Raw genomic sequence first — 19,405 nt, forward strand, 5'->3', positions numbered from 1 at the left:
CCCATGGGGGAGGGGAAGGAAAAAAAAAAAGAGGTTAGAGTGGGAGAGAGCCAAAGCATAAGAGACTGTTAAAAACTGAGAACAAACTGAGGGTTGATGGGGGGTGGAAAGGAGGGGAGGGTGGGTGATGGGTATTGAGGAGGGCACCTTTTGGGATGAGCACTGGGTGTTGTATGGAAACCAATTTGTCAATAAATTTCATATATATAAAAATAAATAAAAAAAAATTAAAAAAAATAAAAACACACACACACACACAAAAAAGAGTTTAAGAACTGTCCCTATGCCAAGTTTCTCGCAGGAATGAATAGTGAAAACTTCAGGGCAGTTCATTTATTCTGAGAGTGTTCTGTCCTGTGAGAACTCTGGTTTGTGTTTAGACAATTTGCCAAGCTTCTCTTGGCGACCCGTCTTCTTTGCTTTGTTTTGAGTTCTTTTTCCCCTTCCCCTAAATCAACGTGGAAAAACCACAGTCAGTGGTAGTAACAGTAAAATGAAACCCCAGAATCAGAGATGTCTCTGCACTTCCGAATTGCAGCCGGAAGCGGATACGGAAGGAATTAAGTGTGAGCTACGGGGTACCCGTAGCTCAGAGTTTCACTCTAAGGCACAGGCACCGGAAGTAGCCGCCCATCTTTGCTCCAGCGCTGTGAGTACAAACTCTCCGGCCTGGGCAACGCGCGGTCAGTAAACCACTAGGAGTCTGACCTCATGGAGGCAGGACGCCCTCTCTCGAGGCGGGGAAATTTGTGGTGGTTGGAGGTGGCATCGCGGTGTCACCGGTACTAAGCAGGTAGGCTGACCCGCAGACAGTTCCGCGTCTTCCCTGGCTCAGGTGGTGGCACTCAAGGCATCCTCCCGCCTCTACCCAAGTCCTCGTTCCAGATCCCTCTATAGCCGCTGCCTTTTCTCCCGCCCCCCGCACTCCTTCTTCGTCTCAGTTATTAGAGACTGCGTAGTGGCCCTTGGGCGAAATTCTTAGTACCTCGCAAGGTTCGCCTTAGGCGCAGGGAGAAGTGGGGACAAGTTGTTGGGGGGACCCCAAAGCTGAGTGAACCAGACTGTGGTGATAGTTAACCTGAGCAGACAAGAGGGTTTAAAACTGATTAAGTACTTGGTCAGAACATTCACCCTTCTTTCTTAATTAGCTGATTGAGTTCAGCTTCCACGTAGATGCCAGAGCCTTAGTTTATCGTAAATAATTGATGAACTCATGTTGTTTCCTATACTTTGAATTTCCAAGATAGAAGAGATTTCATCTCCAGTACTGTTTTATAAAACAACCAACAAGGGAATAGATGCAGCTGGGGAATAGTTTTCTGATTATCGTGAATAATCAGACCAAATATATACATATATACATTCCAAAAAGGACTATTTTGTGGATATAAAGTAAACATAAGCAATCATTGAAGTCACAGAAGTAGTGCAGGAAATTCGAGAGTTGTTTTCACACTTTCAATCCTAGGTGTCTATTTTCCGTTTTTTCACAAAGTAAACACCTGTTATCCAGGTACTGTACTAAGGGCTGGTTAGTCAATTATAAACAGAGCCTTGTATTTCCTTTTTAGGGATTCACAGGCTAGTGGAAGAGACATGTAAATAAATCATTTCATCAATGTGTTTGCCAGCTTAAGGATATCAGTGGAGTTGGTAGGGCATGAATTAGGGGGGAGGTATCCTTTTGTCTCAGTGTAGAAAATGAGTAAAAGTTCACCAGGTGGACAAGAAGAACTAGATGGTTCAAAGGGAGGCGAGGATATAATCTTAGGTGGAAAGCATGGCAGTACTGAGAGCAGCAAAGCTTAAAGAACATGGTACTTGGGGAGGTGATCAGACATGAAGCTGGGAAGGTTGGCAGAGACCAGAACATGAAGGGTCTTATAAGCCTTGATGAAAATGTAACAAGAACTTACGAGTAATGAGATGATTTTGAGCAGTGGCCTAATGTGATCAAATACATTTTGAAAGATCATTAGTTACAATGCACTTGGGGGAGGGGTTAAAATGAGACTGCAAGGCCAGTTGAAAGGTGATTGTAGTAGTACAAAGAAGTTTGAGGGGTGTCTGGCTGGCTCATTCTGTAGAGTATGCGACTCTTGATCTCAAGGTCCTGAGGTTGAGCACCATGTTGAGTGGCAGGATTACTTTTTAAAAAAAGGTTTGAGAGCTAGATGTAGCAATGAAAAGAGAAAGTAGGTAAATAAATTGCAGAGTATATACAGAAAAGAAAGATGGAGAGAGTGGTAATATTATCAAGTATTATAGAAAGTTCAAATAAGATGATATTAAAAAGAATCTGGTGGGTTTTAAGGATGTATAGGTGAATGGAAGATGCTCAGGGTTTTTTTTTTTTTTAATATTTATTTTTGAGAGAGAGAGAGAGTACAAACAGAGGAGGAGCGGAGAGAGGGGGACACACAGAATCTGAAGCAGGCTCCAAGCTCTGAGCTGTCAGCACAGAGCCTGACACGGGGCTTTGACTCACAAACCATGAGATCATAACCTGCGCTGAAGTCAGATGCTTAACCAGCTGAGCCACCCAGGCACCCCCTCAGGGTTTTTTTTCTTTATTGAATATTGACATGCAATATTCTCTTACTGAGGTGTACATTGTAGTGATTGGATATTTATATGCATTATGAAGTGATCACCTCAATAGGCATAGTTACCCTCTGTCACTATACAAAGTTATTATACTATTATTGACTATATTCCCTGTGCTGTGTATTGCATCCTTCTGACTTATTTATTTTATAACTGGAAGTTAGTTCTTCTTAATTTTTGTTTTGGCCACTCCCACCCCCTAACCCCCAACCCCTTCCCACTCTGGTAACCTGAGTTTGTTAGTTTCCTGTATCTTTGAGTCTGTTGTTTGTTTTTAGATTCCACAGATATTGAAATCATATGGTACTTGTCTTTCTCTGACTTATTTCTCTTGACATAATACCCTCTGGGTCCATTCGTGTTGTCACAAATGTCAAGATTTCCTTTATCTTATGACTGAATAGTGTTTCATTGAATATTTATATACATATGCCACATCTTCTTTATCCATTCGTCTATCAGTGAACACTTAGGTTTCTCACCTACCTTGGCTATTGTAAATACTGCTGCAGTGAACATAGCAGTGCGTATATCTCTTTGAATTGGTGTTTTGTTCTCTTTGGATAAATACCCAGAAGTGGAATTCCTGGATCATATGGTAGTTCTATTTTTAATTTTTTGAGGAAACTCCATAGTGTTTTCCATAGTGGCTACACCAGTTTATATTCCCACCATGACTGTACAGTGGTTCCCTTTTCTCCGCATCCTCACCAACACTTGTGACTTATCTTTCTAATTACAGCCAATCTGACAGGTGTGAGGTGGTATCTCATTGTGGTTTTGATTTGCATTTCCCTGATGATTAGTGATGTTGAGCATGTTTTCATGTGTCGACGTGTGTTGGCCATGTGTATGTTTTTGGAAAAAATGTTCAATCTACCCATTTTTTTAATTGAGTTTTTTTTTATTCAGTTGTATAAGTTTTTTAAATATATTTTGGATATTAACCCATTATTGCATGTGTGATTTGCAAATATTCTCTCCCATTCAGGTTACCTTTTCGTTTTGTTGATGGTTTCCTTCTCTCCGCAAAAGCCTTTTAGTTTTATGTCATTTCATTTTACTTTGCCTGAGGAAAATGGTTCAAAAAATATTGCTAAGACTGGTGTCAGAGAGCTTACTGCCTATGTTTTCTTCTAGGAATGTTATGGTTTCACATCTTATATTCAAGTCTTTAATCCATTTTGAATTTATTTTTGTATATGGTGTAAGATAGTGGTCTAGTTTCATTCTTCAGCATGTAAGCTGTCCAGTTTTCCCAAGACAATTTTCCATTGTATATTCTTACCTCCTTTGTCATAGACTAGTTGGCCATCTATGTGTGGGCTTATATGTGGGCTCTCTGTTTCATTCCATTAATCTGTGTGTCCATTTTTTTATGCCAGGACCATACCGTTTTGATTACTATAGCTTGGTAGTATGGTTTGAAATCGGGGAGCATAATACCTCCCACTCTGTTCTTTCTCAAGATTGCTTTGACTATTCAGGGTCTTTTTGTGGCTTCATACAAATTTTAGGATTCTTTGTTCCAGTTCTTTGAAAAATGCTGTTGGTATTTTGGTGGGGATTGTATTGAACCTGTAGATAGCTTTGGGAACTATGGCCATGTTAACATATCAATTTTTCCAAACCATGAGCATGATAGATCTTTCCATTTATGTATATCTTCTTAAGTTTTTTCATCAGTGGCTTATAGTTTTCAGTGTACAGGTCTCTTTGTGTCTTTGGTTAAATTTATTCCTAGGTATTTTATTCTGTATGATGCAGTTGTAAATGGGATTGTTTTCTTAATTTCTCTTTCTGATAGCTTGTTATTAACGTATAGAAACTAGACCAATTTCTGTATGTCATTTTGTTCTCTGGAACTTACTGAATTAATTTATTCATTCTAATAGTTTTTTGGTTGAACATGCTCAGTTTTAACGGTATAGTAGTGAGAGAAATAGAAAATGGTGGAGTTGAAGTGGAGGATGATTTAAGAAAATTCTTTCAAGAAGTTTAAAGTGAAAAAGAAAAAGGTTGTAGCTGAAGGAAAATGATGGAAAAAAATGGTAAGTTAAGCCTCTAAATTCTTTCGAAGCTAATACTAAAATGGTTTTGTTTTCCCAGAGTATATACTGGCATATAAGATAGTTTAAGTAAATAAGGAATACAGTTGATGGTATTTGAGCCAATATGACAAAATCAGAGTTTTCAAGCCAAAATCAGAATTTTGGAAACCTCATATTCTTCACTGTGAGCCTCATGAAACTTGAAGAATTTTCTGATGAGATTGTTGGTGATAATAATGAATGTGTTTTTTTGATAATGTAGTGATTTGAAATTTGTTAACATTTGGAAGATCTCTATAAAACTTAGTGAACCAATATTGTCCAGATGACAAATGTGATGTTACAAGATCCATTTAAAGTTCAGGATAGACCAATGGCTTTCACAAGAACAAAATATGAAAAATTCTTTGATATGGTTTCAAATTCTACATTGCAACTAATCTTTAGGAAACCACACGTGTTAGTGTAACATCAAAGAAGAATATACAGTTCTCTGAAAAGGCTGCATACCTGTGTGAGGGTGAACTGTCTTCAGATACTTCAGCCAGATTAACATATTGTAATAGTTTGAATGCAGAAGCAGTTCTAAGTGCAGACATTAAAGAAATTTTCAGGGGTGCCTGGGTGGCTCAGTCGGTTAAACGTCTGCATGATCTTCAGTTCTTGAGTTTGAACTCCATGTCGGGCTCTGTGCTGACAGCTCAGAGCCTGGGGCCTGCTTCAGATTCCGTGTCTCCCTCTCTCTCTGCCCCTCCCCTGTTCATGCTCTGTCTCTCTCTTTCTCTCAAAAATAAATAAAAACATTTTTAAAAAATTAAAAAAAAATAAACTTGCAAAAATGTAAAAGTGCCATTCTTCTCAATTTGTTTTGGAAAAAAAGTATTATTTTTTATTAAAAGGATATTATATCTGTTTAACATGTATTGGATTTATTATTCTTTTAAGTGAATTAAATATTTTAATTTTTTCTTAGTTTTAATTTTAATGTGGCAAATATCACTGGGTTTAACTCACACAGACAAAAGTTCTTTGGAGTCCTCAGTCATTTTAAGAGTGTAAAGGGGTCTTGAGACTGAAAGGTTGAAAACTGCTAGGGCCATGGAGTAGGTAGGTCTTCCAAGTAGTATTTAATGGACAGCTGAAGTCAAATGCCAGTCTGCAAGGTGTGGTCCTTCCACCACACACTGAATATAGGACTGGAGAAAGCAGGTAGTTCAATCTGTGATTAGGAGTTTTAGGGTAGTTAATGGTTAAAGATAAGAGAGCAAGGAAGTAAAAGTTTGGGCAAAACATGAAATGATCTACAACGGAGTCTTGGCTGCATAGGAAGAAAAGTGAACCCAAGAGGATGCTAATGGTTTTGGACAGCAGGAAAGAGTCCAAAGACTAGATCACAATAAAGTTAGCTAGTAAGTGGACAGAGAAAACTATAAGGATATGGAAATAGACAAGCTATTCTTGTCTATTCTATGTGGTTCAAGTATGCAGAAGTAAGTAGAGTTAGCCCTGATTTTCCAGGCTAGGAAACTAACGTGCAGTGACTTGGCTGACTTGAATTCAAGTCTTAAAATGTGGACTTTGCCTACTTTTCACTGCATATAGTGCAATTAGCTGGCCTTCTTGTTTTATGAACATGAAGTAAGTAGTGTATAAAAACAAAAATATTTTTATTAAAATTCTTAAAAGGAAATATTTTTTAAAAACATACATTTTTTTACCTTTTTGATCTAATAGGGTTTCTGAAGTATTGGAGGAGTTTGATGTTGAAGAGCCACAGAAAACCATGTTAGAAAATTGCTTTCCCAACATTAAGGTTATAAAATCCAGAATAAAGGAACTGAAGAGTAAGGAACATGTAAGAGGATTTTTTTCTTGGGATGCCTGGGTGGCTCAGTTACACGTAGGACTCTTGATTTTGTCTCAGGTCATGATCTTATGGTTCGTGGGTTTGAGCCCTGCATCTGGCTCTGTGTTGACACTATGGAGCCTGCTTGGGATTCTCTCTCCCTCTGTGCTTCTCCCACATTTGTTCTGTCTCTCTCAAACAAACATTTAAAAAAAAAAAAAAAGGATTTTTAATGACAGTCCATTGTTCGGTCTTTTTTTAATATATTTTTTTAATGTTTTATTTATTTTTGAGAGAGAGAGAGAGAGAGTGTGAGCGGGGGAGGGGCAGAGAGAGAGGGAGATACAGAACCCGAAGCAGGCTCCAGGCTCTACGCTGTCGGCACAGAGCCCGACACGGGTCTGGAACCCATGAACTGGGAGATCATGACCTGAGTTGAAGTCGGCCGCTCAACCGACTGAACCACTTAGGCATCCCCCCCACCATTGTTCAGTCTTGATGAGCTTTTGCCTGCTTTCTTTTGACCCCATCTGTACTCCCACCATTACTAAGGCCCCTAGTATATAAAGCTTAGTAACATTGGTTTCATTATTAGAAAAACTTACACTTTTTGAGTTTATTGGGATTATATAATTAGTTGGATTTAGCATTTTAGGTTTTACATTTCAAATTAGCATTAACATTTATATAGTGTCTACTATGTTCTAGGCACTGCAGAAGTGCTGGGATACAACAGGAACATTACAGTGAACTTGGCCTGGGAGGTCTCATTGTCATAGGGAATATAGACATGCACATGTATTAATTATATGTACATGTGAAAGCACAGTCATTGAAATATTATCAAAGCTCTGATACTAGAGATTTTGGAGGACCTCACAGAAGGAGAAAATATTTGAACTGTGTTTAAAAGGTGGGTGAATTAAGAGTTCTTAATTAAGGACATTGTAGGAAAAGGAGGTTGCTTGTTCAAAGACCCAAAGAAAAGCACGTGGAAGAGTAACACTGTCAGAGGTACTGTCTGTGGTAGAGATAAGGAGAGGAGATTGGCAGACTAGAGCAAACAAATAGGACTGTGAAGAGCTGTCTACATCATGCCAAGAAATTTATTTTACCGTCAGTGGAGAAATAAAGAGAATTTACGTGAAGGTAAGGATGGTAATATATTTTTAGGAAGATAGATGGCAATGTTGAGGATGAAGTGGGGTGGAGTGAGTGATAGTGGCCAGCAACCAAACCAGAAGGTGGTTGCAATAGTCCAAAATGATAGAAGACCTGAATGAAGACAAGGACAGTGTAGTTGGAAAGAATGGCCCAGATATGAGTGAGATTTTTACTATAAACTCAGCAGGACTCAGTAACCTATTGGATGTGGGAATGAATAAGGCAGTCGGAAGAAAGGTGTTGTCAGATGAGAAACAATATCCTCAGGTGAGCCTTAGGTAAGATGAGTAGTAGAGTTTGTAGTTGTTTCTCTACAGCAACTCTAATGTGGGAGTTCTCCCGAGAAAACGGGTAGGTAACACATTTGAAACACAAATAACTTGATAGGAAAAAATAAAAAGTACTAACTTTTCAGAGAAAAACATTAAAACTCTGAATCCCAAACCAGAATAAATTTCTAATACTCATAGTGGTACATATCGCCTAGGACATCCATGTCATTTAATTTGCACACTGAGGTGGGCACAAATGTATGCTGATAAATTGTGAGGCAGTTATATTAGCACCTTTGAATAAATCAGAGTGCCACCCATTACCATTTGAAGTGTCCTACATGAGATCATGTCTGTATTCTCTTATTTAAATGTCCTGAATATTCTTTAATGAATTAGAGATTTTTTATCTTCGTGTCTACTTGCAAAAATTTAACATTAGCCAATGAAAAGAATGTTTGTTTTTACAGTAGCCAAATGTAAATTATTTTTTAAATTTGGTCGGTGTCTGTAACTACTGTTGATCAGATAAAATTCTAACCACATTATCTGCAGGAAGACATAGAGAATTTCTATGTGCAGTATACTGTATTGAATTATTGGCCTTATGTATTTGCAATGCAGCTAAAGAGTTAAATGGATAGTGAATGGCTCAGTGGGTATTAAGTGCTGTCTTATGATTTGCCATATTTTATAACATGGCACAATGTTAACCTGTAAACCACTCCCACTCCACCATCTCTCATAGTTGTATGTGGGTGTGTGTGTGTGTATGCATGTATGCTTTTCTAAAGGCTACTACTTATATGTAGGTTTTCATTTGATATTAAAGAACAAAAACAGTGGATCTTGAATATGTATTTTTAGCCTCAATGATATTAAAATTTAATATAAGGGTGCCTGTTAGTCAGTTAAGCATCCGACTCTTGGTTTCAGCTCAGGTTATGATATTACGGTTCGTGGGATCGAGCCCTGCCTCGGACTCTGCACCGACAGTGTGAGCCTGTTTGGGATTCTCTCTCTGCCCTTCCCCTGCTTGCCCTCTATCCCTCTCTTTCTCAAAATAAATAAACATAAAAAATTAATATAAATAACCCTAAAACAGTATATGCTAGGATTTAAGGTTAACACACTTTTCACTTATATGAAAATATCAAGGAGCATGTTTGCTGGTAAAGTGATTGTTATTTGTACTTAAGAAGAATCTAAATACTGTTTTAGTACTTCCAATGTTTTTATACTAAGACATATTGTAACCTTTTCTACCACACTTTACTCCCCTGTACCCATGGCAGACATTAAGGTATGATATGATTAGAATTACTAGATCTTAGTAACTCCCATTGAGATCAGAAATTCTCAATAAGGCCTGCCCCAGGTATAATATCAGAATGCTCAAATTTTATTTATTTCTTTATTTTAATTTTAACATTTATTTATTTTTGAGAGAGAGAGTGCAAGTTGGGGATGGGGGGGCAGGCAGAGAGGAAGGGAGACACAGAATCCTAAGCAGGCTCCAGGTGCTGAGCTGTCAGCACAGAGCCCGACATGGGGCATGAACTCAAGAATCGCAGAAATCACGACCTAAGCCAAAGTCAGCGGCTTAATCAACTGAGCCACCTGGGTGCCCCCAGAATGCTCAATTAAAAAATTTTTTTAACCTGAGGTCAACATGCCTTCCTGAATATCATGAGATTACCTAAATTTTATGCAAAATCTGGTGTGAGTGTACCTTTTTTCTCCAAGAGAGAAAGATTAGTTTTCACCAGATTCCCAAAATGGTTCACGGACCTAAAATGATGGTGACTCACTGGATTGGATAATGGGTTCTCAGGTTTACTTTGATTTTCAATTGCTATAACAAAGTATTGAGTATCACGAAAGGCAACCTTAATGTATTTTTTTTTTTTTGCTTTTGTCTTAATGAATTTTTTATTTAAAATGAAATTCTACCCATGTATAAATATATTTCTCCTCTCTCCTTCATGGCTCTATGTTTTTACAGTACATTGTAACAGGAGATGGCAGTCAGTATGTGTATAAGAACTTTTTGTGCTGGAGCTAAACCAAAATTGATACACGAAGGAAATCCTTTTGTATCAGGAACCCAGGATACAGACAGTGCTCAGGTAACATTCTGAGGTTGGGTCATGGAAAAGGAACATGAATATTTCTTAGATTTTTCTATATTTGAATCAAAGTATTCCACTTAGAGTGTTAAGTTCTAAATTATAGAAGAGGTTTGTTTTATGATCCATAAACCAGAAAATAGTGTTTTATTACTACCTATTTCAGTTTTAGTTTTGGGTGATAATTTTTGTTTTTTAGTTCATGCTCATGTTCTGTGTTCTTTCCATTGTGCACTATCCCAGATGTAATGACTGAGCTGAAGGTTATAACTTTCTTTATACACATATTCATTACTGTACTTTGGGAATATGTGATTTGCAACCTAAATAATGGAGTATAATATATTAATATTTTTAAAGAATTTATAAGGTAATTAGCAATTTAAATTTACTTTGTTAGAAGTTCTATGCTTAAATTTGAAGGAAAAATGTTTAGAATGCCCTATTTTGTAATTATTCCCAAAACAAGGAGATAATATTGATTGCATTACAATTGTTTTAGCAAATGTGCCTTATAGACATTATTTAGGTCTTTTTTTTTTCTTAATCAAACTACAGTGAACGTGGGGCTCGAACTCATCTCCCCAAGATCAAGAGCCGTATGCTTTACTGACTGAGCCAGCCAGGTGCCCCTCAAGGGGTGTTGTTTTAAAGTCCTCTCTCGCCTTTTTCTTTCTTTCTTCTATGCATTATCACGAAATGCTATAGATAGCTGGTGGTGATTACATTTGAGAATAAAGTTTGGTTTGTATTTTTGTTTTTAGAGGTATGGCCTACATAATTGACCAATGAAAAGATATACAGCTGCAATTTCATGGTCGGTGCTACAGAAGTTACTCCAAATATAGAACCTTTTCTCTGTAGCAACAATGTAAGGTGAAGTTTATGTCCTGCTGTGAATATTTTTAAAATACTGTATAAGATTTCTAACTCCCAAGCATAAATAACTGTGGATTAAGCATAAATAACTGTGGACTGACACCTATGGATTCACAAGTGATTTCTTTTAGAGAAACTATCTTGTCTTTTTTGCCTTTTAGCATTTGAAGCTCACAAAACAGGAATATTGTAATTATGAGTGGGGTACTCACATGGTTACTAAGTGTTCTTGATGTTGAAAGTCTAAGAATTTTGTTGGTCTGTCTTAGTAGCATTTTGATTCCCTGGAAATTGAACTGAGTTATCTAAACTTGCAGCTATTTTTTACTTTCTCATTAAAGATCAGCATACTGGGGCGCCTGGGTGGCGCAGTCGGTTAAGCGTCCGACTTCAGCCAGGTCACGATCTCGCGGTCCGTGAGTTCGAGCCCCGCATCGGGCTCTGGGCTGATGGCTCGGAGCCTGGAGCCTGTTTCCGATTCTGTGTCTCCCTCTCTCTCTGCCCCTCCCCCGTTCATGCTCTGTCTCTCTCTGTCCCAAAAATAAATAAACGTTGAAAAAAAAAAATTAAAAAAAGAAAAAAAAAGATCAGCATACCAAGATGTATAAATGTGACTTGTTCTTTTACTTTAGAATGACAAAGCCATCTTTCACTTTTCTTCCCAGGTGTTCTCATAAGGAACATTGTTTAGTTTGATCTAGACGAAGATGGTGGCCTGAAAGTGGATGATCACATGCACACGTCTCTCTCTGATATCTATGCTGCAGGTGACATCTGCACTGCATCATGGCAGCCCAGCCCAGTGTGGCAGCAGGTAAGCCAGCATCCAGGATCACATCTTCGTATCAGAGATTCCATCTGACGGTAAAGGAGTTGCTACCAGCAAATGTAAATATCTGGTTTTCCAACTTCTTTATTTTAAGAAGCTGTCATAGCGTTTTTTGTGACAAAGAATTTTTCCCTTTCAGTAAGTTATTATATAGTGATGGAACAGTAGTTTAAGAATTATGGGCTATTACTTTGCTTGTCATTTTCAGATACTTACCAGCACTGTCCAATGGAACTTTATGCGATGACAGAAATGTTCTGTACCTTTGCAGTGTCCAGTCAGGTAGTCACTAACTACGTATCTCTATTGAGCACTTGTGTTTAAATAGCTACATGTATTTAGCGTCTGCCAGACTGGACAACACAGCTTTAGATTAATAAATAATTACTGAGGTATAAACCAAGTTGATAAATGATGATCCTATGGGACCCTGATGACCCTATTCTGTCCCTGGGGAATTAGGATTGAAAAAATTTCCTATAGTAAACAGCCTTCCTCAGCTGAACACGTCCATTCAACTGGATGTAGACTTCCTCCTGCCCTCACAGTGTTGCCGCCCTCCTAATGGTGGAGCAGAAATCCTTGAAGAGATACTCAGACTGTGGTCATAGGTGAGGTTGTCTCAGGGGGAGTAGAGACACAGATAAATGAACCAGGCAACAGTTGGTAAAAGACCAGCTCCAAAGGTTGGGATATCACTCCTTCAGATCAACCATGGAGCGTGAAGTCGTGAAGAACTAGATGTATTTTAAGAGGCAGCTTCATTACTTTGTGTGTTTTTACCTACAGCAGGGCTAACAATCATGTAAGAGTGCTTTCAGCCTGTTTCTAAAGTGCTAGGTTGTTTTCAGTTTCCTCTGGAGTCATTCTGTGTCACTTCTATGGTATATCTGTCATCAACTCTCAATTAGGAGTTGGGGGTTGTGGGGATTTTTTTAACATTTTAAACCCTCTAGAATAAATTATATCCTTAATGTGTCATATTCTGCTATAGGCAATATCCAAAAATAAACAGGTGTCTCTTGTTTTGAGTGAATCTAATAGACCTTGTCTCTTAATTTGCAGAAGCAATAAATAAGTACACTAAATAATTTGTTTTACATAGTCCAAGACACAAACTGAAGGGATTTTGAGGCTAGAATACATTTGGTAACAGTCCAGGCAGTGTTATACTGCAAGCCACTTCTATTAGCCATTTTCTAGTACTGTGCTCTGTTTACTCTGCTCCCTTACCATAGGGAGGCTATGACTTCATCACACCTACCTTGTTTACACAGGAGACTGAATTAAAAAAAAAAAAATTATCACTTCTACCAGAAATGAAAATCCTATCTGTGACTGTGGTATGATTTTTGCATATGAAAGAACATTAGTCACACACAGTTATAAAGAAACTAATTGCTTAGCTTATTTAATTCTCATTTAATAGATGGGATACATTTATGTCTTAAGTGAAGAAATCAAGGCTCAGTTAATTAAATAAAAATATAAAAATTAAATATGTAAAAAAGTTGACATTTAAATCTCTTAACTCCCGGGGTGCCTGCGTGGCTTAGTCAGTTAAGCATCTGACTCTTGATCTCCGCTCAGGCCTTGATCTCAGGGTTGTGAGTTCAAGCCCCACATTTAAAAAAATAAAATAAATCTCTTGACTCTCAGGGCCAGTGTTCTATCAGGGATTCACAAAACTTGGTAGAAATATAATAAAAATACTGTAGAGGAGAAATTAATGATGTTTTAAAGGGAAGAATTAAAAATGAATTCCCAACATGGGTTGCTGAAATCTGGTAAGATTTCCTGAGACTAGACACCAACTAGTATTATCGGTCTGCGTGACCATTGAGGTTTAACTGCATTGGAAGCCTCAATCTAAGGATTAAAAATCTAAGGATTAGGAAAAGGGACATATATTTCAGTGATACTTTGTCATTTCTTGTGTGATAAACTTACTCTGCAAGAGGAGACTGGTTATTAGCGTTATTCTTACCTAGTATAGCCTCAAATATTTTAGTTATTTTTGATAGAGAATTTATTGAAACATATAGAGTTGGTATTCTCCTTTAATTTTAGGGCAGTAATTTGGATAGAATTCTCAAATAGCCAAGTCAGTTTTGGTTAGTGTGGACTGGTGATTGCTTCCATGGCAAACATAATCTAACTAGTCATCTGGCTAGCTAGATCTAACCAATCTCAAGGACTGTCAATATTGAACCCCTTTTAAGGAATTTTTGTCAGGTTAAGGTGCTAGCATTTTTTAAGTAAGGACATTGAAAATTATATCTCATAACATTTTTTATTTCAGATGAGACTGTGGACCCAGGCTAGACAGATGGGGTGGTACGCAGCCAAGTGCATGGCTGCAGCTACTTTAGGATACTCTATTGACATGGACTTCAGCTTTGAACTTTTTGCTCATGTAACATTTTTCAACTATAAGGTAAAATAGATAAGCAAATTAGTACCTTTTTCTGCTTGTGAGTCTTGTAACTACCTGATTTTCTCATTGAATAAGAATTTACATGGTTTTAATCATTTTAGAAAAATGACATGTTTTCTCAATTCTTGCAAATCAAACCTGGTATTAATGCTGGTCTAAGGGAGAAAAAATCTCTTCTGGAGTTGTTTCCCATTAGTGCATTTCTACATTTATTTGGGATTCAGTCTCACTTTTTAAGGGTGATAGCTACTGTACTTAAGAATGAACCAGGTACTTTGCCAAACTTATTATTTACTCCTCTTTACATTATTCTGAGGTAGGTTTTTTTTTGCTTTTTTTTTTTTTTTGGTAATTTAATGATGAGGAATACACACAAGGTTTAAGGAGGTTAAATAATTTGCCCATGCAAGATATAACTCAGTTCCTTATTAAATATTTAAGTCATGACTCTAATATACAGTCCAGATCCTACATATTTAATTTACTACATATTTTTAATTTTCATATAGATTGTGTGGTAGTGTCATCTGAACAATAAATGTAATGTCATTCAAATGTTTTCTGTGGGACCCTCTCCAATGAATGACACTTTTAGCTATAAAATTTTGTGAATAGATTTTTGTGCTAGTCATCCTAAAATAACACAGTGTAACTGCATATTATGCTTCCTTTTTGGTACTCATTAGAATAACTTTATTATCTCTGTATATAGGTTATACTACCAGGAAAATACCATACATGGGGCCAAGGTTCAGATCATGAATTAATGCTGAGATGTACCAAAGGACAAGAACACATCAAAGTCGTCATGCAGAATGGGAGAATGATGGGAGCTGTCTTAATTTTAAATCATATGGATCTTTCATCATATGAAGAAGGTCTGCTAGATCCAAATATTGATATACATTATTTTGATTTAAAAAGGCATTTCAAGAATTACATAAAGTTCCAAGTAACACAAGAAAGTCACAATAAGGTAAACAACCACATGGATTTAATGAAGTTAAGAATACAGAAGTCATAATGAGAGTAGTGGAAAAGTATTAAAATAGAAGTAAAATGGTAAAGATCAAATAATTTACAGATTTTTTTTTTTCCAACACAAATTGACCACTTATGTAAATGTAAGGATTTAAGTTAATCATTTCTGTGTAACTGCTTTGGAGCAGATTTAGCTACTTTATCTACTTAGCTGACAACTTGGTCTGGTATACCAAAGTCATTCTTTGATTGTGAAATGTCAGAGAGGATTGTCGTTTCAAGAGGCTTACAATTTTACTTTAAGGAGGTAGCAAGATCTTACTTGCTAATATCCTTTTATGTTCTGATTGTATAGCTGTTATGAGCTGAAATCACTTTTCTGTAATAAGCCTACATAAATATTCCTTATGATAACATTAATATCAAAAGAATACAATTAGGTATATCAAGGGATAAAAATATTTTACATTAAAATTATTTTTCTCAAAAAATAATAAAATTACTTTTCTCGTTTTATACTGTTAATTTATATAATTCATGATCTTAAATATTGAAGTCTTCAATACTTCAGGCAAGTTCCATATGTATAAAATATTAATAAAACTGTCTTAAACTTTTAACTACAAAATAATGGTGTACACATGCATAACTATTTTCTTGGAAAATTTAGAAACACTCATCTCCTGCATCATCAATTTTTCTTTTTTTAGTCCCTGTATTCTTAGATCGCTGAAGCATGTTTGCAGACTTCTGGAAGTTACCTGAATTTTTTTCTTCCCTCCTTTTATCAGCTCCTTCAGAATGACAAGTTTCAGATGATTCAGTCTGCCAACAAAAACAAAGCAAACATTCCGATCAAAACTCAGCTGTTCCATTTTTTCTTCAGATTAACAATCCCCCTGGTCCTTCTATATCCAGTAGCTCTTTAGTTAAGTGTCTAGTGGTCTCTTTTTTTTTTTACCTTTAAATATCCACTCAAATATGAGCCCTATCCTAAAGGGATATGCTGTCAGAAAAACCCTAATCCATAGACACAATGATACATGGCATGTCTTTGCAGACGAGAGTATTTCATGCATAAGAGTCATTGGTTTTCGACATCTGCTACAAACATAGACTTCTCAACCAGTGTTGATCACAACCAATATTGTGAGGGCAGGGTGCATCACAAACTAGACAACACTAAAATGGATTTTTCATGTTCTAAAAGGTTGGAAATTCTAGTCTATATTAAAAGGTAAAGTAGTTTAAATTGTTACTTAATACTTCTACAATAAAACAAAGGTAATGTTTTCTCTCTTCCATGCCTAGATTCCTGCCTGTCTCCTGTGTTCATCTGGACCCAGCACAGTACCATTTAAAGCATCCCATAAGCTTTAATGTATTTTTTCATTATATAAAGAGTCAGTTACCTTGAAACAACTCTGTGTGGGCTTCTTTACTTGCATGGTAATAACATGCGCCTCATTATTTAGAAGATGAGCTTTAGGTCCTATTTTCAAATATGAAATGGTAGCGTAAGCTGTAAAACTGTAGTCTTCTCTGTGGAAGATAAAAAGGCCAACAATCAGAAAGCTTTTAAGAAATTACAGAAAAACTAAAATTTATAAAAACAACCAAAAGTGCAATAATTTTAATATGTGGAATATGAAACTTGTGAAAAATTAAAATACTTTCTGTAAGTTGTATTTTTTTTGACATACAATGATCAAAGTTTATTAGGTAAATTTTATATGGCATTAAAGAGTTTCACATGAGACAACTGGAAAACCACTTGCTTTGTTGCAGTTATGAGAAACATAAAGACAACACCAAAGGACAAGAAATGGATCTGTATATACTTAAGATACTGCTGTAGAAGAAAGTGTGCAATAATTTTCTCCAGGTCTTCACGAGGAAGTTGGGGAGGAGCAACGCCTGCCACTCTCAATTTTGCTGCCCCCTTTCCCATCCAAGAATCCATCAGTTTCAGTGGAGTTAGCTTTTCATTCAGGTCCTCTGCCTGCTTCAAAATCTTGATTAGATCTCTGCAGTATGCTGTTACATTCTTTACTTCACACGCTATAATGAGACAGGCAAATGAGATCTAGAAATTACAGCAAGGACAAGCTAGTCTAAGTGGTTAAACTGGTTTGAAACGAATCCTCAACATGACCCACCCTAAACACTGATGTGTTATTTTGTTCTGAACCAAAATTAGTTTACTGATAGACTTGAGGAATAGCCTAAGTTATAGTCTCAATAAGACATTGTTGAATTTACATGCTCGCTTCGGGAGCACATGTACTAAAATTGGAATGATACAGAGAAGACTAGCATGGCCCCTGCGCAAGGATAAAAGGCATTGTTTAATTTACAGTGATGTAAAGCAGCTGGTTACCAGAAGGCCTTTGGGTATGCTCTAGGAATAAGTGTCTGCCAGACCTGAGAGATTTATAGAGAATCAGTCTATTCATCGTATTTACCTAATTTGTGCTCATTAATATTCTGAAAACTATGGCTTCCTTGGTACTGATTTAGAGACAAGAACGTCCTGGTTAAATATTCCTAATTATTGATTCTAGCACCCTGATTTACGTATCAGACTCTTATTCATGTGATCAGTATAATACAATATAATAAACTCATAAACAAGGTTATCTAGCTGCAAAGTTAAGACTAAAGTGATCTTCACCCACCAAGGCATCAGAACTCTGTGAGGGGGAACTGGTTATTCCCGCTCTTTGGACACAACACACAGGATGAGAAGAGTTAAAATACAACACCAAAACACTGGTAAATTAGTATCTTATGAGTAGTTACGCATTATCTGGATCAAAAATGATTGGACTGTAATCTCTCCTTTACAATAAATTCTCTTCCTAATTAGTGACTTAGTGACTAGCCTTTTCTTACAAATAGCAGTAGCATTTAGAAGAATTTAAGCTTTTCCCTTCATATAAACATTTAACATGCCTTCAGTATAGCAACATAAAATACATTCATTCACATACCAATTTTCCTTTTGCCTTTGTTTTAAAACTGAGTTGTTACTTTTGAATCTAGAAAATGCTAGTCACAGCTTGCTTAATCCATTTTGGTGTCTAATAATTGCCCCCATGTAGTCCTAGCTATATACGTTAGCCTATAAAGATTTAAAAACAATGAACTAGGGAGTGTTCCAATCCAAGATGGCAACTTAGTAAGATCCTGAACTGGGTGCACCAAATCTACACCTATTTATAGGCAATTCCTCTTGAAGAACTGAGGACTGACTGAACTAAAGACCACACAGAACACCAAGAGAGACATGGTAACCAAGGGTACCCCACCCCTGATGCTGCAAACTGCAGTGAGGAGAATAGTAATGTACCAGGAGCAGATTCATCTGCACTTAAGACACAGAAAATAAAAGCCACGGCTGAAAAGAGCAACTAGAATATAAAGGAACTAGCCGTGAACCCTGCTAAATGGGAGGGGAGCTGCTACAACTCTCTCTGGGTTGGAAGATCTAATATGTGTCACAGTTTATGCACCCTCCCACCACCTTGACAGCATAGACTGGAGCAGGGTCCAGACATCCTAACCAACCTACCACCTCAGTGAGCCCTGGGCCCCTAACCCACACCATCCCCAGCTGTCCCACCAAGAGAGCCCTATGGTGGCGCACACCAGGAAGTCCTGGTCAACGCTCGCTACAGCTCCACCTGTCTCACCACACTGAGGCAGGCACAAAGCACCTTGGAACATTCTAGGCCCTCACTGCTTTGGCTTCAGGAAGCTTTCTAAGGCACCCCAGTAGATGCCCATTTTCAGCTCCACCTGCCCTGCCAGGACACCCTGGCTTGCACCCACTTCAGCTTCTTTCCAGGGAACCATCTGTTCAGAGAGCCCTACAACTGCCACAGCCCATGCCCTTTCAACTACCAGCTGCCCTGCCAGGTTGCCCCCTGCACAAAGCACCCAGGGACCTCTCCAGCCAACAATACACCTCAGTTCCACCTGCCACAACCAGAGCACCTGCTGCACATCCCAGAACACCCCAGCTTACACCCACTTCAGTTTCAGCCATCTTGCCAGGGTGCCCTCTACATGGAGAACCCCAGAACCACTCCTGACTACACCCACTTCAGCTTCAGCTGTCCTGCCAGGACAACCTGTCTCTGCAAAGAGCCTCAGGAATGCCCCAGCCCACACCCACTTAAGCTCCAGCCATCCCACCAAGGCAGCC

At 37.6% G+C, this 19,405-nt stretch overlaps 2 protein-coding genes and 1 non-coding gene across 5 annotated transcripts in view; 2 read left to right on the top strand and 1 right to left on the bottom strand.

Annotated features, from left to right (window-relative positions):
* The first annotated feature begins 643 nt into the window (after window positions 1–643).
* LOC124501614 (pyridine nucleotide-disulfide oxidoreductase domain-containing protein 1-like) lies at window positions 644–16,766 on the top strand. Of its 2 annotated transcripts, none has more exons than XM_047065959.1 (6): window positions 644–793; window positions 9,946–10,069; window positions 11,614–11,762; window positions 14,080–14,214; window positions 14,927–15,190; window positions 16,507–16,766. In XM_047065959.1, exons 3-6 carry the CDS (start codon window positions 11,682–11,684, stop codon window positions 16,573–16,575), a joined length of 549 nt encoding a protein of 182 aa, XP_046921915.1. In that variant the 5' UTR covers window positions 644–793; window positions 9,946–10,069; window positions 11,614–11,681; the 3' UTR covers window positions 16,576–16,766. The 2 variants fall into 2 exon arrangements, with proteins under 2 accessions (XP_046921915.1, XP_046921916.1); XM_047065960.1 differs by having other exon boundaries at window positions 14,927–15,092; window positions 16,507–16,591.
* RECQL (RecQ like helicase) overlaps window positions 15,192–19,405 on the bottom strand; it is a 56,747-nt gene continuing 52,533 nt past the window's right edge. For both annotated transcript variants that reach the window (XM_047065956.1, XM_047065957.1), the window contains exons 13-15: window positions 17,037–17,256; window positions 16,608–16,737; window positions 15,192–16,020 (exon numbers count right to left, since the gene is read on the bottom strand). In XM_047065956.1, coding sequence (XP_046921912.1) covers window positions 15,862–16,020; window positions 16,608–16,737; window positions 17,037–17,256 — 509 coding nt within the window. In that variant the 3' untranslated portion in view covers window positions 15,192–15,861. The remainder of the gene's footprint in view (window positions 16,021–16,607; window positions 16,738–17,036; window positions 17,257–19,405) is intronic.
* On the top strand, window positions 17,458–17,560 carry LOC124502759 (U6 spliceosomal RNA). Its single transcript, XR_006960020.1, has one exon. It is a non-coding gene; the product is annotated as a U6 spliceosomal RNA (small nuclear RNA).

Source organism: Lynx rufus, unplaced genomic scaffold, assembly GCF_022079265.1.
Source record: "Lynx rufus isolate CCGP_SWC_20201006 ecotype Redwood Valley unplaced genomic scaffold, mLynRuf1.p SCAF_7, whole genome shotgun sequence".
NCBI classification, from domain to species: Eukaryota; Metazoa; Chordata; class Mammalia; order Carnivora; family Felidae; genus Lynx; species Lynx rufus.